We start from the raw sequence: 24,029 nt of genomic DNA on the forward strand, positions 1-24,029 counted from the left end.
CAAGAGTACAATGTGCGGCGAATTCCCACGGAGTAGTGAATAAAATCTACACAAGCGAATTCATATGCTAAAATAATTAAGAAATAAATAATATAAGCAAATACGAACTTTTTTTGCATTTGCTTACGTGGCGCATTTCACTGGGAATTTACAACAGTATAAATCAATATATTAGTTAAAATAATATCGATAATACGATATTTCATCAACAAAAATTACAAAACTGATAACTATCCATTTTTGTAAGTGTCATCGATACATCGATATTTAAGTATCACAATCAAGATGCAACACACAAGGCGCATGGTAAGTTTTTAAGTTTTTAATATTATTAAAAAGCCGGTAAATTGCAAAGTACAGTAAATAAAACATGTAATTTATTTTAGCTGAATCCCCTCTTGAGCGGCCTGCGAAATTTGCCTGCACGCGGGGCAACAACGACGGCAGCGGCGCCCGCCAAAGTTGAAAAAAGTGAGTAGTTCTTAGATTTATTTGTGGAATTGCATTAATTGTTGAATAAATAACCACAGCTGTTAACACGGTGACCATTTTGGGACGAGTTGGAGCCGATCCGCAACTCCGTGGATCCCAGGAGCATCCGGTGGTCACCTTTTCGGTAGCCACACACACCAACTACAAGTAAGCTTCTATGTGTGCGTGTTGCCGCACAGCATGCGTTTACAACGGAACTTGAGTTCAAATCTCAGAGGAGGCAAGAGCAGTCTATGCCACTACAAAAGCTACATAAATGTGGTTAGTTAGTTATTAGCTATAACCTACAAGCAAGACCACGTTGAGTGGCTAATTCGGATTTATGTAATGAGTTATTGGAACATTTAGTTGTATGTAGGCAATCTTGTAAATTTCCTTGTTGAATTAACTTCAGTGAAGAAACTATTCTTATTTTTATGTGGTATTCATAGTTATATGTATATATAACATTTGCCACTATAAATCATTAAAAGGCGTTAATGTACTGCTTACCATTGCCCCACAGATATGAGAACGGCGACTGGGCCCAGCGCACGGACTGGCATCGTGTAGTGGTTTTCAAGCCCAATCTGCGTGATACCGTGCTGGAATACCTGAAGAAGGGACAGCGCACCATGGTGCAGGGAAAGATCACCTACGGAGAGATCACTGACCAGCAGGGCAACCAGAAGACGAGCACCAGCATCATAGCCGACGATGTGTTGTTTTTCCGTGATGCCAACAACTAAAATTTAAGCCCAGAACACCAAACATAATCTTAAGCGAAAAGTTGAACTTGCAGCATTATAAGCATTTATAAAACTCGTTGGAAATATATATAATCTAATAGATTAAATGCGTTTTCCACAACCGTCCTTTGGCTTTAACTTCTCGATCGGTTTGCAGGGGCACGGGGCGTTGAATTTACTTGCATCTTGTTCGTTATAAAGGTGTCCGAACTCCTTATCAACTGCCGCGACATGGCTCTGCAAATTTTCCATCTGCTTTTCCAAGGCCTCCAGGGTACATCGGTGGCAATCAATAAGCTTGGCAACCTGTTGATGCACTCACTATGAAAACTGTAAATTTAACTCTTAGTCATCATATCATACCAGATTTCCGGGAATACCGTTCGCAGGGATCGGATGGTTATTCATCACGATCTCCTCTTTCATCTGGTTGCACTGATCGGCAGTTTTTTCAGTGGACATGAGCAAACTCAGCAAATCCTGATAAGTGGGACGTCCCAAAGGATACGTTTGGTAGGACACGACCTCAGGACTTTGACATTGCTCTGACATTTCAACTAGTTTCTCCGCCTCGATCAGGTTAGCCTCGTTCTCTTTCAGATCCATTTCTAACTTAAGCATGCTGCAACGTGCTGATCTCAGGGTTTGACCCACGTAATGTAGCTGTTGGAGTATGACAAATTAGTTTTCTAGTTGCCTATTGATTTTGAACCTCACATTTTTGGCATCGTCTTCGCAAGTTTTAACTATTTCATTGATAAACTGCATCTTGGTGTTGAAATCTGACTCCATTTGAAGGCTGTCGTGCGTTAAAATATCTGCCAGCATATCTAAGAACAAGACTGTCGCTGGATCTGAAAAGCTTGGATTACTCATAATTTTATAATGTACTTTAGAGTTTCTTCGTGTAATTTGGCTCTGAGTTTTTGAATATTTTACGATAATGTGAAAATTGGGTTGGCGCAGGCTGTGAGAATAGCTCAAGTGTGCTAGAAGTGAAGTTTCCGTTTCCTGATCGAATTTGAAGTGTAACTCTAAGGGATCCTGATATCGTCATTACCATTATGTATTTTCATATATGTATGCAGGATCACAATTGCATAATGGCTACATTATTCTTACGTTCCAGACTTAGAAAACACATTTTGTAGCTCTCACTCCCCAGCAGAGGTTGCTCTTAAGCTACCAACTTTGGAGACCCATTCGAGACCCGCGATCCACAAGCTCTCTCCACGCGCGAGCTTGGAGCGACCTTATCGCCATGTACCACCATGTGTGGGACCACTCGGTTTTTTCGCTGAGCGGCACAGTTCGCAGTTAGTATTCGCCAGTTCAAATGCTGCCGGCGGTCGGAAGAGTTGATAGCTGATCGAGCGCTCCGTTTGCCGTTTCGATTCACTCGAGCACGTTGTTTATGCCGGATTCGTTTTCATCTGCGCGACCCGTAACTATCAGTAGTACCAATAGTGGTGTTCCATTCATATTTGCTCCACTTCTGCATAAGATGACGATTTGTTAACAAGCAACACCATACAGTAACTTTCATTTACACTCGTATCACTCGCAATAAAAAGTCAAACATGGCTGTGGATTATGTGCTGGAGGACCTCATGGGGAAACTTGGTGAGTGGAATGTGCTTCTGGGAGGGAAGACTTTCAAAAGGTCAGCTGTTACGTTGGCAGGCGTCTCCATCCCGTGCTGATAAGACCTGGCGTTATGCTTATCATTTTGAGAGGTCTTATCAGCGGTGCAAGCTACTATGGATAATATTCTGTTCCAACGACGGCAAATGCGGTTTATCGCAGAACCGTCTGTTCTGCTTTTAAAATCTATAATTAATTTTTCCGTATTATGTTTATAATCTCCGCCTAATCTATCCGTCTAATCTGGCTTGCCATCCGTTCTTCAAGTGCTCAAAAGAAGCCGCTTCTAATACTTTTTTAATTGCAACTATTTTTATTTTATTTTTGCACTATTTTTAATTTAATAAATACTCGAGGCCGCCAAGTGATAGACATTTATGACAGTTTGATACCTTACATAGACTATATAATAGCGACACATGTTCGTGTGGGTTAAGTTCTGAGCCGGATGATGTCTGGCACTTGTTGAGCTTTCTTGGTTTTAGCACAGTGACGATAAAACGAGAGTGGCTTATAACAAGTAAACGAAAAAGGGGCCAAATGGGGCGGTATCACAAGGCTGTGAAGTAGGCTCGTCATAAAGATCTTGGGATCTACGGATATCTGGGTATTTGCTTATAATTTATTATGTATTCTAGTTGTAGTGCAAACTTTGCAGCTAGCGTGTGGGAGCTGCAAAATTAAGCCTGCTTATATGCTCTATGCAAAACAGTTAATAATAGTTGTGGGAATACAGTGCAAGATAGATGGATGAACAGTTTTAGTTGTCAGGGCTACAAATCACAAATTTATGAGGCGTTTAATAAACATTTAGTGCTACTGTATTAGATGAATATATAATGTATATCAAAGATACTGAAAGATACTGACTCTGTCGTTTATTGAAATGGAATAGCTTTTCCTAGGCAACAATCCGAAACTGGTTTTTTATTTAGCACTCGCGAAACCGCAGCCTATAAGAAAGTGACAGGAGAGAGGGAGTAATAATCGCATTAGCGACTTTTTTATTCGTAATATATTCGTACACATTTGTATCAGTAAAATGCAAAAACTCAAACTGGTTTTCTCAGACTCAACTGTATGGCAAACCCCTCAGCCATCAAAACTCACATATCGCTCTTTTATTTCTGTTTACTTTGTTGAAGGCCTATTGGCGAACAGCAACTCTAATTACTTCGAATTTGGAGGCGTGTTGCAGTGCTGAATTCGTGTTTTTGGCCGTAAGAAGGTTACAACAAAACCAGCAACTTTAAATGACTTTGAGAGCACTTCCACGTGTGCTATGTAGCAGCTCAGAACACAACTAAGTCGACCTTCAGTTTTTAGTAATCGTTGGAAGTGAAAATGTTGAAGTACGGATAAAAAAAAGCAGAAAAGCCATACGTAGAGGTCTAAAACCATGATCTACCACAATAATACGAATCATGATACTTAAGCAGAAACAAATCTGCACCGTTTTAAAAAAAAACAGCTCTGAAATAATGTATCAGTTGATGGTAGATTAATAGTTTATAATCATAATACACATGTGCAAAAATATTATAAATATTACTGCAGGTTTTATTTTATAACTCGTGTCCTTATCAATCTCTCTTATCGCTCAAAGTCTACCCAGAGTAAACAACGGTCCACATTCATTTGAATGTGCATGTGCTACAAACATTTAAACATTGACTGGCCTGAAAGCAAATTTCGTATTTAAGGGCCACTTGGTAACAATTTTCTGCTAGTTGTACTGTACGGACGCAATAAATCTGAAGCTACAATAAGACTGATATATGGTCTGGCATTTAGTGGCCTCTAACAATTCACAATGAATTCCACTTTAGTATTTACTATTCCGAATTTTGTTATCACGATTTTTCGCTATCGAAATCCTAGATTGCGCTCAATTATACGCTGATTATGTCTATTGGGGGCGTACTTGGAATTCATTAGGTATAGCTTAAAATGTTATAATTGAGATTAATTAACTCAACCCTATGACATAATTTTACACTTCATAATTTTTTCAAATATGAGAAATGAAAATTCTCAGACGTTTTACTCATGATTGACGTAACAGGGGTGAACGTAACTTTTCATTTGATGGCAAGAGTTTCGCTTAAACGATCAATAAATGTAACCCACAAATCAATTGAAACGGCTGATTGAACATTGGACCGCTCAAGTGTCAAATTCTCGTATCTAGGCTACATAGTGTCCATGTCGGTAGACATTTACACAGCCCCTGGCCGCCATCAACGCGATCGCCCTGGACTGACCAAAGTCATAATCGATTCAGTGCATTCTCCCAAGACATCCGAGTCTCTTTTCATGGGGTTCGCAAGCACATAGACTAAACCAAACCAAACTGTGGGCAAATATTTGACGGGCCAGGCGAATGCGCTTCAATTGAAATCGAATGGAATAAATTCCACTTGATTTAATTGCAAAGCCTTGGGCGTGACAACAGTTCCAGCGATACCCATTAAAAATTCCCATCTACATAAAAGTCGGGTGTTTCCTTGCGTTTCGTCTGTCACTAGTTTATCGCTGTTACGTGGTATTTGAATAATGATTTCAGTGAGATACATATATTCAAATTTAATCGACCTATGACGAATAAGAGCTTATTGAACAAGTTAAGCTAGAACAACTTTCATTTTTGATACAACTTACTTACTTTCTAGTATATTTCATCGTAAAGTGGGTGATTCATGGCTGCTACAGATAATCACTATCTCTTATGTTGCCAAAAGCTCCCATTTGTTGTGTGTTCATAACCTTACCCAAGACAATAATAGTTGTGGTATGACTCTCTATCTTACCCATTCCAGGGGAGTTTGGAAAGTACCAGTTCCTGCAGTTCTTCCTGCAGGTGCTTTCCGGCCTGACCGCTGGCATGCACATGCTATCGCTGGTCACGGTGGCCGCCGTGCCCGAGCATCGCTGCTTCATCGAGGGCGTGGATAACAGCAGCTTGTCGGTGACTCCGTGGAATTCGAGCGCTATCCTGGCCGCCATTCCGCTGAAGCCCAATGGCGAGCTGGAGTCCTGCCTCATGTTCGATCCCACTAGTCCGGGCTCCAATACCACCATCAAGTGCGAAAGTTACGTATACGACACGACGTACTACAAGACCTCGCGCACCATCGACTGGAACTTTGTGTGCGACCGACGCTGGATGGGGGCAATTGTGCAGACCGTGTTCATGCTGGGCGTGTTCACGGGCGCCGTCACCCTTGGCGGACTCGCCGATAAAGTGGGTCGCAAAACCGTGTTCTGCTGGTCGGCCCTGTTCCAACTGATCATCGGTGTGGGTGTGGCCTTCATTCCCGAGTACTTCTCATTTATGGTGGCTCGCTACCTGCTGGGCATTGTGGGATCGGCGGGCGCCTACATCTGTGGATTCGTGCTGACCATGGAACTGGTGGGACCCACCAAGCGCACTGTGTGCGGCATTACCTTCCAGGTGAGGAAGACTTCAATAAGTCAATCATTTTCGAAATGGTTCGGCTATATTTGTATTCGAAGTATTTACTAATACTGTCCCATACTTATAGGCTGTTTTCGCTGGTGGCATCATGTTGGTGGCCGGATGGGGAGCACTCATCCCTGACCGCCAGTTGCTGCAGGTGATCTACGGACTGCATGGCTGCCTGTTCCTGGGCCACTGGTGGTGGCTCGATGAATCTCCGCGCTGGCTGTGGATGCAGGGACGTGCCGCAGAGGCGGTGGATATTGTGGCCAAGGGCCTGAAGATCAACGGATCGGGCATTCCGGTGGACAAGGAGTACTATGTGCAGAAGGCCAAGCAGCAGGCGGCGACCGAGGAAAAGTCCAGTGCCGGACTGGGCGATCTCTTCCGCACGCCCAACCTGCGGATGAAGACTCTGAACGTGTGCCTCTGCTGGTTCGCCAATTCCCTGGTTTATTACGGACTATCACTTAGTGCCGGCAAGCTGTATGGTAATCCCTACCTGATCCTGTTCATCATGGGCCTTGTGGAGTTCCCCAGCTACATAACCATTGTGTTCGTCCTGGATCGCCTGGGTCGTCGTTCGATCACATCCACCCTGATGTTGGGTGGCGGTCTGTGTTGCATTGTGGCCGCCTACATTGCCCAGGGCAGCACCACCTCCACGGCGGTGGTAATGGCAGGAAAGCTCCTCATCGCCGGATCCTTTGCCGTTATCTACAATTACTCGGCCGAACTGTTTCCCACCGTGGTGCGAAACTCAGCCATGGGATTGGGATCGATGTGTGCCCGTTTGTCGGGAGCCCTTACACCGCTCATTACATTGCTGGACTCATTTGATCCGAAGATTCCGGCCGTGCTGTTCGGCGTGGTGGCCCTGATCTCGGGCTTCTGGGTAATGTTCCTGCCGGAGACAATGAACCAGCCCATGCCCGAGTCCATTGAGGATGGAGAGAACTTCGGAAAGGGAGATACTTGGTTCAGTCAGTGTGCTGGTCGCAAGAAGCGCCAGAACAGCGTATATCCGGACGATCCTGAGCAGATGGTGCCGCTCAAGAACATCGAGAGCAAGTAGAACCTAGCCAAAGATGATTGTTCCCAAGTCCACAATACAGTTCAAAGCCCTTGTTATCCTGTTTTTTCTTGTTAAGAACTCTGCTCTTCTGCCTAGTAGTAAGCTTTCTATTCTAGTTTCTATCCATTCCAAGTGAATAAAATGATGCCCAGAACAGAGGGAATCCCAATATGTGGATTCACTCGTTTCTCTTTCTGCGTGTCCATTTTTTGTTTGTACGAATTCTTTCTTTTATTTATTCGACCGTAAAGTGAGTTTTAGAGAAATTTAGGTGCTTTATGAGCAGTCAATTGCAACAAATAGCGTTGCCTTCTTTTAGGCTCTATCAATAAAATCTACAGTATCATATAACTTGTAGTTCTTTTTAATTGCAACTTTCTTTACGATGAAACCAGTAAACCCAAAATGTTTACCCAACTTTTCCCAATTAAAGTTTATTCTCCGACCGACACAGCCAATTCCAATTCGTTTGGCCTTGCAAAGTTTCAGTAATTTCCACTCAATTGCACTATCGAATTGCCAATTGTCGACAGGGATTTCCAATGTCAAATCCATAACCCATCGCTTCCCTTTACACTAGCTGATTTTTCCCTGCTGCAGCACCCGTCAATTAAAGTTTGTTTAAAGAGATTTGTTTTGGTTCTTTTGTTTTTGTTTCTTGTTTGGTAATTCTTAATTTTGTTTTGTTTGGTACATTTGAGAACATTCATTTCGAATTTGAATATATTTTCAATTTAAATTTTAACTACACATAGGCATATAGATTTATAAACGTATGTATTTATGCCGATATCTGATGCGATATCGTTACACCATTTCGCTGGCTTAGAATTATATTAACATTTACATAGATATAGTAGCTTTATATCTGGGATTTCGGATCGCTGTTCTCGGTAGCGCCTCTATCAGCGATTTCCCGTCGAAGGTACACAGAGATAGAGATATTGTTAGCAGGTATTTGCAATGGCTTAACATCAATATTCTTACACAAAGACACACTCAAATCGCGAGATAAACACATCTAGATGCGGTTGCTTGCCAATGAACTTGTATCAGAAGCCAGCTGGGGTAAATGCTACGCTTGAAGGAAGGGTGGGAAAAGTATGTTGGGTATGGGAGTTTGAGTGCCTAGTAATACAAACATACGAACGTAGCTAATTATATGTATGTGTAAATTAATCACAATTGAATCGGAAAATATTTACAAAAAATACTCAATCAAAGCCCCAACCATCCGCAGAGCATGAGACCCAACCCGTTGCCCCGTTCGTTTGGCTTTAAAACTCAGGTTTTCAGCTTTAGTTTCGTGTCCACGTAATGATTATGCCCGTTCCGGGCACTTGGTCTGGACAATTGGCGCCTTCACCTGGAGTCCCGACCCTGTCTCCGGTAGCATGGCGGTGTGCACAATAATGGCCGGCTGGTCCTCGCTCTGAGGATGCAGCTCGTGCGACTCGCCGGGTGTGAGGCTAGCCAGCGCAGCGAGAAGATCATGGTTGACCAGTGGCTCGCCTTCCTCGCGTGGCTCCCAGCCGGCTGGTGGCGAGGCGGGCGGCGAGATGAGGAACTGTTTGACCGGCGCCGGTGGCTGCAGGTTCTTGTTGCTGACCGGTGTCACCGGCTGGGCAAAGTAACAGGTAATAACCGTCTTCTTGTTGAACTCGTACTGGTGCAGCTTGATCCGCGCATTTGCCGCCGCAATGGCGTTGTCATAGTTAACCCGCAGGCGTCGGAAACTGCGCAGCCACTGGAACGAGGCCGATTCGCTGAATGTGCGGAATAGCTCTTCCATTGCGTGCTTCAGCTCTGGATTGGTAAACACCTCGGAGTGAATGTTGGTCACGATGATCGAGGTGGGTAGGTCGTCGAACGAGTCTGCATCCACCTCCGGCTCTGTGTCGCTATCCACGTCTCCCTCCTTTGGTAGCGACGGATGCTGATTGGGTAGGCCGTCCGCGGCGTTGATGAAGATGTCCTGGTCCGGTGACAGCTTGTCTATGCTGCCGCCTCCACTGCTGTTCTGCGTAGACTTCAGTTTGTTCTTGCTTCGGCCGTTGGCGCTGTTGTTGTTGTTGTGATTGCCACGAGGAGTTGTCGGAGTGGCTGCATTGCCCGCGTCAGCTTCGCCAGTGGCGTCAGGAGTGGCCGGATCGGGTACATCGGCGGACGCATTGTTGTTGGACTTGGCTCCGTCGGACATGGCTGGCTGCAAAGGGTAAGAAAGATATTTTTAAGTAATGTCGATAAAAAGGATATAGTTGAAGTTAATAAGAAGTCTCTCTGTGAAATACGGCGAGTATCAGTCCAGCAAAATACTTTTGTTAACCTATCCATTTATTATTTACGAAGCATAAACCCTTTTTTGTTTAGCAACTAATTAGTGGGGTCAAATAAATTAATTCGTCATAAATCTCATTTTGTATAATAAACTGTTTTTTTAATGGCAAATGTATGTGGGAAGTAACCGCTGTTCAAAGAAGTTATTTTTGTGAGCCATTACTTCTATATTTATGTTATACTCGTACGGCCTTTAATTATAGCCCAACGAGCACGGACTTTACAGTAATTGGATTCAACAAGTCAGTGACATTCTCCATAAATAGAACTGTCAGTTGGCTAACCTTCACCTCCAAAACATTTTTGAAAAATTGGTAAACAGCACTCGCAAATTAATTCCACACAAAGGCCGAGGGGATTGGGTAAGCACTAGGGTTTTCGTAAGCGTAATATATTTGTAATAAATTTCGAGCGCCACGCTACGACAAAAGAATTTCTACCTCTTTCCACGGCAGCCCTTCTAACCAATTACTCTACCAAAAACTACAAACGTGTCCAAGTTTGCGAAGCAGCGGCGGAACACAAGGAAGTGGGTTTGCGGCAGGCGAGGACTTAAATATCGGCACGTGAAGCCAATCAATAGGTCTACCAAGTGGTTGGAGCTCTAGGGGGGGATCCGCTGGTGACGCACTGTTGATTCACAACTGCTCTTGATTTTATTGTTATGTCTGCTTGGCACAAACTTATGGCGCAGGGAAAGCGCCAGACGGGTGATTAATAGTAGCGAAATTTTTATGAATGAATGAATTAGTGAGGAGCTGGCGTCAGAGTATAAATGGTGACGTGTGGCTGCTTCGCACCTGTGACCGCCATGAAACCCATTCCCTGAAAATCCAAGAGATTTCATTATAATAACTGCCAGTTGTAGTTCTGGATGGTTGCCCATTTGTATGCTATAAAAATAGCATTCTTCTTAGTGTTTTATTGTGGCCCATGAATCAGCAATATGCAGAGAGTTAATTATACGCTGTTTACCCGGGCAGCGAGTTATTTCAGACAAATGCAAATGGGTTTTTGTGCTAGCTTGAGCTAACAATATTGGCTTAGTTTTTGGGTGCCTAATTTGCAAAGTTTTTATGAGCTTTCATGCAAGGATTCGGCCCAGGAGCTGAAAATGTTTGCTTTGTATTTCTTAATTAATAATTTGGGCATAAATTAAATTCCCGAGAACCTTAAATGGGTATTAAAATCCGTTGGTTTTGGTGGCAAAGACAGTGTAAGAAGGATAAATAAAATTGCTTTAGGGTCATCCTTGGCTATTTAATAAAGTAAAAACTATCAACTATTGCTTTATGGACTATGTATGTTTTCTTAGATCTTGAGAGATCTTAGAGCTGGCAAATAAAGTTCTTCTTTTGAAGTAAATTGCCTTTTAATTTGATTAAATTGCAATCCCACCTTTGTGACAAGCTTATACATATGATCTTCTGAAAGCAAATAACCACTTGAAGGAATGACAAGGTCAAGGACTGGGTATTAAAGCTCACCAGACGCGTCGCAAGAAGCTCTTTCCCTCCTGAATTCCCATAGTTGATGCTTTGTTAGTGCTTTTACTTTCACCTTAACGTAACCGAGCAGAGCAACAACAGCAAGTGGCCTATATAACAATAAAAACAAAGGCCAAAAAAGAATCCAACGACGAGTTCATCTATTTCCGGATGATTGATTTCTTTGAAAGGACACACCCACGCAATTGTTACTTTTGCCTCCAGCGGCTGTTGTTCATGACGTGTGTACTTGCCGTTGTTTGCCGTTGAGCTTGATCCCTATCTCAGGAGCAGCATGGGAATGAGGACGCCTGTAGGTGCAAGTCAGCATAAACGAGCTGCTGGCATGCAAATCGCACGGGCCCCGTGTGACGTCACCGTTCCTGCACGCAATCCATAAAAAGCGAAGAAAGCGGGCCGATAGCGCACTTTTAACTAGACAAAAGTAGCGTTCAGCCCCGCCTACTTTTGGAGAGCAGAGGCGCTGCCGTGGTTTCGACATGATGATGAATTGCCTGCCGGTCGTTAGCCAACGACCTTCACTCATTCATAATTGCTGTCATCATTATATCAAGTGGTTGCCGCCCCCGCCCCCGCCCTGGGACTCCTGCTCTCTATCCAACCATCCATATCCATGTAATCATTTGCCAATCCATCCATCCTTCTGCTCATCCCGCCATGTCAGACTTTGCAGATTTTTAGCCATAAGTAGCCCGCATGTAAGCCACCTCAAAGACACGCAAAAGCTCTTTAAATCATTTTAGACGGCATCCTTGGGCCACTCAAAAAAAATCAGCAACAAAAGGATGTAAACAAATATGTGTACGATTTTAAGCTGAGCACAAACAAATCATCGTTGTCCTTTTTTCTAGCCATTCTAAAAATTTTGTAATTATTTCAACAATATTGATCAGAACCTATAGGACATTCTTGAAACTCTTTAAGCGCTTAAATGTGTAAATTTGCTATTTAATTGAAGCTCGCATCCCCTACTTAAAATTGATCGGATGTGTGCAAGCGAAAACAAGTGTGAGTAAATTGTGGCCCTATTTACATTATCGTCCGATTTCGTGACAAAAGGCAAATCCCACAAGTGCGTTTTCCACTCTCCATTACAGCTGCTGCTGCTGCAGTTGCAATTTCAGTTTACCCTATTTGAATGCAAATGCAAATAACGCTGGGGGAAGATTAATTTGATTTTCTGCTGAAATTTTAAACTTTCTTCTGGCAGATACCACCCGTCTGAACCAGATATTTGCGATTGATGTAAGCCGCCTGGAATTTAATTAAATTGTTCCTGGCCTTTATAGACAGCTCAAAGCGTAGCTCTATGTTATTACAGCTCCTTGCGGTTGCCGGTCGAGGTTTTGCTGCTCATATTTGTGCCTGAAAGTGTCGGCTTCGTTTGCCACATGTCACATGTTGCTGCAACCGGAATCCTTTCAAGGCAGCTATAAAAGCTAAAGGTCAGGCGGTCAGGTACTGGTGCAGGTGGTACAGGTCGGTTTCTGCTTGCTAGGCGGTTGAAGAGAGTATTACATCAGGAGTTTTGTGGCAGGACAACACGCGAATCGTGTGCGAAACTTAAGATATTTTGCTGAAAGCATCGTCAACTAAATTAATTGAATCCTAATTAGTTTGAAACTTTCCTTTGTTCCCTGTTCAATATATGCTGGATTGCTTCTGGTGCTGGCTTAGTAATTTCCCACACACGCTGCTGCTTGTTAGAAATTTAAACACTCGTATCTATCGGCTGCACCTGAAAGTATGCTATTCTTCCCACTCGCACACACACATTGGAATTCTCTGTAATTTAGCTCCACCAAACAAAACCGACTTTGCTTTCACGGCTGCTGTGGCTGGATAATTACTACCAAAGGTGAAACGTTCACCGAAAGCTTACCCAGCATGGGCGGTTTTGCGTGGGAGTGGCACAACCTTGGTGGGTGGGTGGTTGTGGGTGGAACCAAATACAGCTGATTGGCAGGACATTGATTGGCCGCAAAATTGTGTGTAAAATGCAAAAGGCTTAGCTTTGGGCTGCAGACCAGCGGGGAATTGTGTTTGCTATATACACGTCCGAATATTATTAATTGTAGCATCCGAAATAGCGCAAAGATCAATCAACACCAGGGGAATTAAAAACAATATAGAACGCTATAGTCGCTACTGTACGAAACTTCATTAAATCAAGCTGTTCAATATTTCAGTATATATTTTCCAAAATGTCCGACCATTAACTTACTTCTTAGTACACGGCAAATATGGAATTGCCAGGGGAATGTTAATTACTGTAGACTGACAATTTTAATTGCAAATATTAATTATGTCGAATTATGCAATATCCTTTTTTTTTTGTATTTCAGTACGTAACGAATATTCTTGCTAATTCTATGGTAAACGTTGTAGATTTGTTTTGTGGGAATATTAAAAGTAATCCCTTTATCCAGTGGCCAGTTGTTAACCACCCGTCCAGTCACAAGGGGCGTCCATTATAACAACTATATACATAGCTCTGTTAAAACTGAGACCTTTGTTGGCTGCGCACAGCATTCGAGGGGAATTCACTGAATTTGCTGAATTTACCTTTGGCATTGCATGACAATATCAGGTTTTCGTAATTACCCGACACTTCCAGGCATGAACTGTTAATTAAATCATTTACACACTGATGAATCGCACCGCAATAGGATTGCAAACGCATTTGTACCAGTGTATGTTTGAAAAATTGTTTCTTTTTTTGAGGCCAGAAAATTCCTGGCATTTCGATTGACCTTCGACGAAACTGTAAATTCTAATATGGCCCCCACTCACATACATACCATAACAGCTCACCCACCCCCGCCCACTACTTTTACAAATTGGATTGTTATCACTCAAAGTCCTTGGGCGATTCCGAGGAGTTTTCCCTCGCCTCGGACTCAGACTCAAACCAATTCGACCAGCCCCTTTGTTGTCGCCTGTCACTCGCAACTGTGCGGCTCCAAGTGCAAATGTAGCTGTGTATCTGTGTATCCGTGGGTTTCTGTGTGCGCTCGTCTTGTCAGCGCTTTGACACGAAAATAGTTTGGGCCAACTTGGCTATGCAAAAGCGATTTCTATTAGGAGCAGCCATCGCCGACATGTGCTGCCGAAATTCGCTGATTTGGGTAGGATGAAGAGAGTACCAAAAGTTTACTGTGGTTTTTGGTCGCAGTAGAATCAATATTGCTCTCGAAGGAATTAAAATTGTGTACAGCGAAAATAACTATAAATCGCTTTTAAGCAAGTGTTATCAGTAGTTTAAGGTTGAGTTCAACCGGTTGAAACCCGCTGGTTATCGTAAATCATGGCCACGGTAGTCCCCTCGATTTGCTCCTTATCGCGACGACAGACCCTACTGACGCACCAAATGGACGTATTTAGACTCCATAGATAACAGTTGGCTATTGTTACTGTGGTTAATTGAGACATTTACAGCCCGAGTATACCTCAAGTCAAGCAGAACATACGTATGCGCACATATAGTCAAATGGAATCGACGTCGCTGCCAATCAGTCCAATGTGTTAAGTGAGTTAGGGGCACTTTTGCTTTTGGGACGTGACGTCAGTGCAAACTGCAGCTAGATCCAGTCAAGCCAATTGACGAAAGAGCCGCCGGCAGCGGTCTGTACGTACTCAATTCATCAATTGGCAAAACCCTGGAAAAAAGGCAACACCTCGACAGAGCGGCAGGCAAAGAAGCAGGAAAACAAAACAAAACAAAAGCAAACGCAAACAGAAATAGCATAAAATGAACAACAGACGCGACAACACAGGCCCCAATCGTTGGGGCAAAAATTATGAGTAGCTTTTTTTTTAAATCGTTTCATTTATTTTGCGTCAGCAGCTCCTCACAATGAGGAAACGCTGCGTATACATAATTTTCTGGCCACATATACGCACTCTCATATCTTTCGGACGTGGATTCAGTGTTCGGTCCCAATCAAAAGCACAGACGAGTGATCTTTCCTTGGACTTTTGCAGTCTCTTAAGATCGGGATGTTTTCGAGTTATTTTGCAGAAGGAAATAGAAGTAAAAGTTTGTACCTGCACATTAACAAGTTAATGGTTTTGCAATTCGCCTTATCTTAAAATACTGTGGATTTTTAATTGCTTTTCGAAAGCAGTTGTATACAAATAAATTTATCAGTGATTTTTTCCCCAGCAGAACTAATCATCATTTATATGAATCTTCGTGTATATATTACGAGTGGGTTAACCAAGATAAAAAAAAAAACAAATTTAAAAAATAATATTACTCATTATGCATGAGTAAGAACTAATAAATTGCTATATATAGGAAAAAATCTTGAATACTGCTAGAAAGTGTAATACAATGTAAGGCAATTATATGTGCAATTAACGCAATTTGGTTGTTAGCCTGATTCTATACAATCTTCAAGAACTTAATGGGATAATACGTTTATAACCAGCCAGATTTCTTGGTTATTTCCAATAGGTGCTATCTGCTGCTAGTTTTTTCCAATATCTAATTCTAGATTTCCTTTGGCCATGAAACGATGATATGCCACTTCATTCACAAGCATTAATTTGCCATGATTCTTTTAAGTGTGCACTTTATCTGAAAGTCCGAACAGCTGGCTGTGGAATGGCATCAGGGTTGGAAATGGCGAGTAAATCTGTCCTCGCAACAAGCAAGTGGGCCCCACTGGGCATTCGGGGAATAGGGATATGGATAGGAATGGCATCGGGATTTACACCCAGGTCATTGTGTTCTGTAGCTGGCAGTAGAAACGCCCACGCACACGCCCCTGTCAACTAGTCGGTAAAAAATAGAATCAAATACATATGTATTTACATATACAGAACAGGAGTTGTAGCAAAGCTCGCATTTTATTTGCATTTGTGAATTTATTGCTTTCGGTTACGTCTGTTTCGCCTTGGCACTTCTACAAAGTCGTTGCTTGCTGTTGCTTGGGGAATTTTCGGAAATTCGAAAAGATTGGGTTTGGAGCAGTAGCCAAGGGCTTCTACTGTTGCTCAAAGCAATTAATATTTTAGAAAAAATAACGAAAACGAAAGGAGCAGCAGCAGCGGCGGCAACAAAGCGACCGCAGCAGTGGCAACAAACCGCCCCCCACCGCACGTCTCCATTTTTCAACCAAAGACTTGGCACGCTTAAAATTCAGCCAGCAGCCGCAGAAAACACCACGGACAGTGGGCGGAATTTAATTTTGAAAAACATATTACTTTATTGTTCACATCGTCACCCAGCTCCCCCGATCGAATACATACGATTCCGCTGGAGCCAGTAAGCCTTCACCTCAGAAAGAGTGTTTAGCTTAAAGTACACTTTTTGCAATTGCGTTGGGTTATTTAAGTCTTATTGTTGCTTAAAAAGCAACAAGACGATCAAGTATTTAGACATTACGCTATATTTTGTCGCAGAAAACTTCTGAGTATTATCTTTATACATTTTGCAGTATATTTTTCAAAGTGACCAAAAAAAACAGATTTTATGCGTCTTCCTTAATATTGGACATCCCGACCGCAGTTCACAAGCTTCTACAGTATGCGATAACAATGACATCGTCCACTACATGGTCGTTGCTGGGGTTACGGGCAGTCAGTCACGGTCACGGCTACAACCCCTCCGCTCCGGCCAATACGAGTCCACAGAACAATGGCTGTGGACAGGACGAAGGTTGACGGCCAAGGACGAAGGGGTGGAATTCAATAGCAACAGCAGGAACAACAAACATTCTGCTCCCACGCAAGAGCAGCAGGAATTATGGCAAAAACAGCTGCTGCAGGATCAACGAGGTGGGAGTGGATTCGAGGACTTTAAAACACGAGCCAACTACAAATATTCAGACACCCCGAAGTTGAAATACTCTTTTAGAAGGGGGTTTATTTACGTGCGGGATTCGACGCCCCTAGTGAATCTCTTTACTCTCTACTGGTTCTGCCCACTACATTTCTATAAATGTCAGTTCTCTTGATTCACTTATTTCTTGGTATTTGACTAAACATAAAAATATGCTGGTTATGACGAATTGAGTCCTTGTTGACACATTAGAAAGCCCCACATGACCACACTTTCCGCGCCACTGCAATAATTTTAACTTCTAGAACAACAAAAACAGCATGGCACTAGTGTCGGCAAATGAAGGCGCGTGCATAAAAACGCACAGATCGAATGGGTGGCTGGGGATGTGATAGCCTTGTACTCCGTGTGATAAAAACAATTCGGTATTTAGCAGCGGCTTATTCCTGAGTGTTTATAAACAAATCAAGCGAGAGGGAGAGAGAGAAAGAGATGACAGGTTGGTACAGGGGGGTGGAGGGTGGTTGCAAAAGGGGTGACTTTTCGCAGACGCTGCGGCACCAACACAAACAACGCAACGGCAACACAGCAACAATTTGCACGTAAAACTCAGCTGCTGCTGCTTCTGCTGTTGCCGTTACATAAGAAACTCTTGCAAAAAGTGCAAATCTCAATTCGGTATGCAAATGGACCGCTGCCACAATGTACTCACCGTTTGTAGAAACTATTCAGTGGCGAAATTGCGATTCTTCTTTAATGCGCCAATAACAAACGGCTCTTCTCCCCCCTTGTGATTGCTTTTCTCCTTGTTGTTGTGGTTGCATCTACTGCTCAGCGAAGTTATTGTTGTTGCTGCGGTAACGGTAAGCTGCAAGTGCACCGCTATTGTTGAATGTTTTTTAGCCGTTTGTCAACCCAGTGGAAGGTTCCAGTCTGCGTCATTCGCGGAGACGCGTAGTTTTACGTTCGACGACACAACCGCTCGCAGTGAATATTGTTTTCGGACTAGAGCTGAGAAACGGTTAATTTTGGTGCTTCTGGAAACATCGATTGGCCTGAAACCGATAGGCAAGCGATAGCCGGTCACACTTGGCGATGTACGATAGATTTGCAATCGATTATGTATTTATCGAAAAGAGCAAAGAGAAGCCGAAATATTTTGCAATAAAAGATAATTTTGTATTAAAACTAAGGAAATAAGTAACATTAAATCGCAGAACAGGGAGACATGGCCAACGTGGAGTCTATGATTGTGGAGGAGAAGACGCAGGTCAAGCAAATTGACCGCGAGAAGGTTTGTTTGATGGCACCGGCCATGTTTACTTCGGGTTTCCTCTAGATATACTGATAAGTTTATGTGTTTCTCAGACCTGTCCTCTGCTGCTCCGCGTGTTTTGCTCTACGGGACGCCACCACTCCGTGTCGGAGTATATGTTCGGCAACGTGCCCACCAACGAGCTCCAGATCTACACCTGGCAAGACGCCACCCTCCACGAACTCACCTCCCTGGTGCGCGACGTTAATCCGGATACCCGGAAGAAGGGCACCTACTTTGACTTTGCCGTTGTGTATCCCAACTACCGGAGCAATCACTTCCAGATGCGCGAAATCGGAGTGACCTGCACAGGTCAAAAAGGAATCGATGATAACAAGACACTTGCTCAGGCCAAATTCAGCATTGGAGACTTTCTGGACATCTCGATTACTCCACCCAACCGCCTGCCACCCACCGCCAGGCGCCAGCGCCCCTACTGATTCTTCACTTTCATCTATTCTAATCATTTTAATCTTTCACTTGACACTCAATGGAGTATGGACATAATTATAAGTGGAATACAAGTAAGACGACCTACGAGCTGCTTGACTTAAGGGACTATATGTTGTGGGGAGTATCAGTTCCTGTAAAGGCCGTTCGGGCGCTTCGACTTCTTCTTGCCTAATTGCGTCATGTCGATCTCCAGGCCATTGGGCAGCACGGCGCGATTCTCTTCGTAGTTTACGAACCCGTTCTCTTGTAACTCTTCCTCGTTGTTGCGGTTGTTAGGATCGCACTTGATTCCTGTCTCGTAGTGGTACTCACGTTTGTTGCCATCTGGATCAATGTAGCCATACGTGCCCCTGGTAAATGAGAAGTTTGGGTAAGCATAATGGGAGACAGAAAGTGGTTCCAATCTGTTTTACTCACTTGGTGATGCAATCGGTTCCGATAAGCTCCTCCTTGAAGGATCCGTCGTCGTTCTCATAGCCCCATGTAATGCTCCCGTCCTCGTTTTCCTCACGCCACTTGCGAATGGTCTGGGAAACGGGCTGGCGGCGACGCTGCTGCTGCTGGTCAACGTGATCGTCCTGTAGTTGATTTTGATCAATGATGGGACGCGGCTGGACGGGCTTAGGTCGTGGCCTGGCAACAGGCTGTGGTGCTGGCGGCTCAGGTCGTAGGACAGCGGCTGACGCTGGTCTCGTTCGAGTCACAGCCACCCGCTGGGGCTGTTGAGGCGGTGGTGGTGGCGCTGCTGCAGTGGGTGTAGGTCGCTCCAAGCCGAATCTCTGCGAGTTCTCAAACCGACCGATGCCAAAGTCATTGAAGGCGGCGGGACGGTTTAAGGGCGTTGGAATCGACGGACGTTCGGCGGGGAATCTAGAAGGAGGAGGCAGGATGGCAGCCGGCTGGGAGTCATCGGACTGAAGGAACTGCTGCACCGGCGAGGGTTGTTCAACGGGTTGTTGTCCGGCCAGGAAGGCAGCAGCTGCCTGCTGAAACTGCGACTGCTGTGCCTGGGCCAACTGCTGTTCCCGCAGAAGATTCGGCAGATATGGCTCCGGCTGCTCATCCTCCGCTGACTCCGTCACAGGACGCTCCTCGATCGCAATGCGTTGCGTCACCGCTGGAAGTATGGTATTCTGCTGGCGCAATGAACCTCCTGGACGGCGGACACGCAACACAGGCTGTCGGTGGGGCACTGGGCCAGGTGATGCCACCGCTCCGGGAATGTTCAGGCGCGGGGGATAGTTTTGGGCCTCTGTCAAAGCGAGCGCGCTGCAAACGAGCTGGATTTGGAGGGGAAAAATGTATGTAATTAGTGCATCCCATATGAGGGTCAACTGTGCCAGTTGCCGGTACAAGGCGTTCCAACCGCTTTTGCAACCGCGTGCCACAGGTGGCCAATTTGCCACTAACTGTTAAATTGCTTTTGGCAGTGTCCCTCTTAAATAATTATTTTTACCAGCTCATTTTTGGCATGCTGCTTGCTCAACGGCTTCTTAGAATTTTTGACACCGCTCTGCCGAATTGGGGGTGGAAAACCCCAAAGATTTTAGGAAACTTATTCGAAAGCTATTCGAAAACTTATTGGGCATAAGAGGACCAACAAAAATTATGTATGGATTCCAATGGAAGCGTGTATTACAAAAAAATATAAAAATGTAAGCTAGCAAATAATGAGGTTAATAATTATTATAATTTTAAAGGGGCATTACTCTTGACAGAAGTAATAAAATTCATTGTACCACTGGAAGTTATTTTTGGCTATAGCCTAATTTTTATTGTAGATATGGAACTACATATATTCCAAACATTTCTCAAACTTTTATCTCTACTAATTATGGATCGAAACCCTCCACTTGCAGCCCGTCTTTTGTGGCACTTCTTGGCTAACGGCTCAACTCGCACCTCCGTAAACTGGTTTAAAATTTATCAACCTCTTATGAACAACAGCAATTTTAGCAGCATTGTAGTTGGAACGGTGTGGCGGTGGCAGCAACCACAACAGTAACAACAACTGTGGCAGTACTGTAATGGCTGTAAATTTGGAACATAAAACAAATCGCGATTTCTGCCCCGCCTCGCTGCCGATCGATCATAAAAGCCGAATCCAAAGCCAAAACAAGCTGAGCCAAAGCTAAAAGCAAGACCAAAAACAGAAAAAAAGAAAACATTTCAGACTTCGGCGTCTGGGTTGCGTAATTTGCATGGCCGGAGTTATGCGGCATGTAGCATGTGGCAAGCACATTGACCAAAAGTTTCCGGTTCGCGAAAGAAGTCAAAGTCTAGGACAAATGACCGACCGCCTAGTCGTATACTTAACGTTAGCACGACTTTCAGTGTGACAACTTTTAATTAGTACTCGCTGTTGTTGCATAATTTTAAGACGGTTGGAGGGGCCTTTTTAGTCGGCTTATGGCTTTTGCGCCCTCGGTTTCGTTTTCCATCTGGTCACAGATCGGATAACTATTTGGCCCACTCTGGCGTGGAAGCTTATATACAAGAATTAATGATTGGAGAAGTGAATAAAACCCAATGCGGAATTTTGGTTTCCATTTGGGTTCTTGGCAGGATTGGAAACTTGAGTAGGGTTTTCTATTCGAATGGTGGTTTTGGTGGAAGAATTATTTTAGCAAAATTTGGTTTTTCCTTCGTTTAATTGGGCGTACAGATAAGTTTACAACAAGCTTGTCTCTAAAAAACTTTTTTAAATTTGTAATCTTAGCTAACCGAGATCCTATTTATGATTACAATAAAATCTAGTTCGTAGCCAAATACGTTATAAAACTATTATTCCATATTAAGTAGCTATTTCCTAGTACCTCTTAGCCAAGTTTCAATCTAAGCTGTCGCACATAATTCAATTGTTTAAACATAAATAACTATTACGGCTTATAATAATCAATCGAATCAATGAAACCTCCGGCTCATGCAGATTTTGTTATGCATGCAGTCGACACAATTTTTTTTTTCTATTATTATCCATTACTTTCCTGTATCTGAGCTTTTGGCTTTGTTTTTGGTTCGTTCGTGTGTGTGGGGAACCATTCAAGCCGAACATTCCAGTGGCCAGCGGCTTGGCTGGCTGCCCAACTACCTGGTCAAGTGAACTACTTGGCTTAAAAATTAATAAAAGCCAGGCCAGATAAAGCGAAAAAAGTGTATAAAACTGCGCAAGGCCTGGTAGACACTTGCAGCTATTTATTTGGGTGCATTGCTCGGCAGGGGAACTTGATTTGATTTAATTGCTTTTATGACTCCGCCTTGCGTCTGCGTCTCAGTTCAAGGAAACCGAAAATTTCGTAGCCATGTGTAACTGTTCGTAATGGAAGGTGTTCCCAGCTCGAGACTGAAATTGAAACCAAACCAGGTGAACTCAAGCCAAGCCCAGGTGGAGCTGAATGCAAACGTGGGTGTTCCTCTGGCGAACCATCACCATCATCGTCGCAAGCATCAATGAAAGACAACAAAATATGTTTATGATCATTACCACGATGTTTACCATCATTAGTAAGAATAACTTGGCTAAGGACTTCTGGCCCGTCCTTGACTGTCCAATGGCCATTGACCGAACAAACGAATGAACAGCCGAATGAAATCGAAAATATGTCCTATTTCAACCGCGCATTTTTGTAGCTCGCTGGACTCGTTGCGCTGGAATAGTTGTCAGTGCACTTTCGAGCCGGCTTCGGTCTCAAATATGTAATGCTTTATGCATGTATAAAAGCCTTATTTATGCAGGCATACATATACTCCCATATACCCGTCCATTACGTAATCACAGCACACTACGCCCAAATGAGTCGCGGTGTGGGCAAGTATCTGTATCTGTATCCGAATCTGATGCAGCGGCAGCCACTGAAAAATGAATGGAGTGTGCGTGCCGAGAATTTGCATCGCCTTGGGTGCGTTTTGTGGATCCCAATCGTCCATAACTAGTTATTAGCTGCGGCACCACCAACGACCTTGATACACATAATCGGGGCTAGCACAAATATGGTATCGTGACGAACTGCTCCCAAACAATACTCCTGTAAATTGTGTCTTTCTTGTCATTAACAATTCATTTTCTGGTCCAAATTTTGGCAAGCTCATTAGGCCATGTCCGTAATTTGGCCAAGTCAATCAATCAAACTAAAGCATGAAAATCTAATTGGAATCGCTGACTTATGGTGTTTTCAGATTTACTTTGGAAATTTAAGAAAATGTGTGGTCAAAGAAGTTTACTGTATAATGGATATTAACATTAAATTTTGTATTTTTTAATATCTTGTATTTTTGATTTTCCTGGATATAATGAAACTAAAAAGTCTTTAATAATCTTTGGCAGCACAACCAATTGAACTTAAGTCAATTGTGTGCCAATTTTGAGAGCCCAATATTCAGGTTAATAATGGTGGCCGGGGGAATTTTGCAAAGTTAAGGCGGAGCTGGGCTTGAAGCCAACAAATGCTCGTTAAAATTTCTGACCCGAGGGCTTGGTTTGGTAATTCCTCAAACGGAATTCTTTGGCCAACAGTGAAAAAACAATATCTGGGTGATTGTATCGCCTATTTATGATGCGAGTTCTTTTGTTCGGATCGATCGTAAGTTTTATGATGCCGAACGAAATGAAATGTCAATTGGCCAGCATTTATTGCTAATTGCATTGCATTGAGACACAGGTACAGGTAAACACAACTCGCGCACTTTCTATTAAATGCAAATGCTCGCATATATCCAACAATGTCTCAATCTAAGATAGAGTATGAGCCTTAAGCTGGCAACCAAACGACCTTGATAGATGCATATTTATATTCACTAACATGCTGAGGTGGTGACATGACCGACAACACTAACACTTTTTATCCTTGCTATTGATTGCTTTCGATTCGATTCCAACTTACCGCAATTAGTGGGATCTTCATGATTGATGTGGTGGACTGGGGGTATCTCCTTTTAACTTTCCTGTCCCTTTGTAACACTTCCGCAACACGAAAGCAGGTACAATTTGGGGAGAACAATCTTATCCACAGGTAAACCTATGTAGTACTTCTTGGCCAATCGTTGATCGCTGAAATGCTGGGCACACCAGGTGCGCAGGCGGCTTTATAGCTCCAGCTCCAAAGCCAATCGGAGCTTTAGCCAGCAGCGGAAAATTTATGTGAGGTGTGTGCTTGGCATGGATATGCAATTAATGACCGGGCCAAAAGTGGAGCGCATCTCCCGATGAAGTAACGAAAGTGACAGGGCAGC

General features: G+C 43.5%; 6 protein-coding genes across 6 annotated transcripts; 3 read left to right on the top strand and 3 right to left on the bottom strand.

Moving 5' to 3' along the window:
• The first annotated feature begins 228 nt into the window (after positions 1 to 228).
• LOC6553267 (single-stranded DNA-binding protein, mitochondrial) lies at positions 229 to 1,322 on the top strand. Its single transcript, XM_001980121.3, has 4 exons — positions 229 to 306; positions 387 to 471; positions 531 to 639; positions 998 to 1,322. The coding sequence occupies exons 1-4, from the start codon at positions 286 to 288 to the stop codon at positions 1,218 to 1,220; spliced, it is 438 nt and encodes a 145-aa protein (XP_001980157.1). The 5' UTR covers positions 229 to 285; the 3' UTR covers positions 1,221 to 1,322.
• On the bottom strand, positions 1,262 to 2,243 carry LOC6553266. The gene is made up of 3 exons (XM_001980120.3): positions 1,938 to 2,243; positions 1,584 to 1,883; positions 1,262 to 1,526 (listed from the first exon to the last, which is right to left on the bottom strand). The coding sequence occupies exons 1-3, from the start codon at positions 2,094 to 2,096 to the stop codon at positions 1,323 to 1,325; spliced, it is 663 nt and encodes a 220-aa protein (XP_001980156.1). The 5' UTR covers positions 2,097 to 2,243; the 3' UTR covers positions 1,262 to 1,322.
• Positions 2,244 to 2,500: 257 nt separating this feature from the next.
• On the top strand, positions 2,501 to 7,617 carry LOC6553265 (organic cation transporter protein). The gene is made up of 3 exons (XM_001980119.3): positions 2,501 to 2,843; positions 5,684 to 6,318; positions 6,410 to 7,617. Exons 1-3 carry the CDS (start codon positions 2,801 to 2,803, stop codon positions 7,397 to 7,399), a joined length of 1,668 nt encoding a protein of 555 aa, XP_001980155.1. The 5' UTR covers positions 2,501 to 2,800; the 3' UTR covers positions 7,400 to 7,617.
• A 416-nt stretch (positions 7,618 to 8,033) lies between these two features.
• Positions 8,034 to 18,043, bottom strand: LOC6553264 (protein sarah). Its single transcript, XM_001980118.3, has 2 exons — positions 17,745 to 18,043; positions 8,034 to 9,605 (listed from the first exon to the last, which is right to left on the bottom strand). Exon 2 carries the CDS (start codon positions 9,597 to 9,599, stop codon positions 8,721 to 8,723), a length of 879 nt encoding a protein of 292 aa, XP_001980154.1. The 5' UTR covers positions 9,600 to 9,605; positions 17,745 to 18,043; the 3' UTR covers positions 8,034 to 8,720.
• Positions 17,936 to 18,880, top strand: LOC6553263 (histone deacetylase complex subunit SAP18). Its single transcript, XM_001980117.3, has 2 exons — positions 17,936 to 18,326; positions 18,401 to 18,880. The coding sequence occupies exons 1-2, from the start codon at positions 18,261 to 18,263 to the stop codon at positions 18,785 to 18,787; spliced, it is 453 nt and encodes a 150-aa protein (XP_001980153.1). The 5' UTR covers positions 17,936 to 18,260; the 3' UTR covers positions 18,788 to 18,880.
• LOC6553262 (mediator of RNA polymerase II transcription subunit 15) lies at positions 18,801 to 23,881 on the bottom strand. Its single transcript, XM_001980116.3, has 3 exons — positions 23,681 to 23,881; positions 19,218 to 20,080; positions 18,801 to 19,150 (listed from the first exon to the last, which is right to left on the bottom strand). Exons 1-3 carry the CDS (start codon positions 23,699 to 23,701, stop codon positions 18,925 to 18,927), a joined length of 1,110 nt encoding a protein of 369 aa, XP_001980152.2. The 5' UTR covers positions 23,702 to 23,881; the 3' UTR covers positions 18,801 to 18,924.
• Between the last annotated feature and the right edge of the window lie 148 nt (positions 23,882 to 24,029).

The sequence above is a fragment of the Drosophila erecta genome, unplaced genomic scaffold (assembly GCF_003286155.1).
Source record: "Drosophila erecta strain 14021-0224.00,06,07 unplaced genomic scaffold, DereRS2 tig00000000-arrow-pilon, whole genome shotgun sequence".
NCBI lineage: Eukaryota > Metazoa > Arthropoda > Insecta > Diptera > Drosophilidae > Drosophila > Drosophila erecta.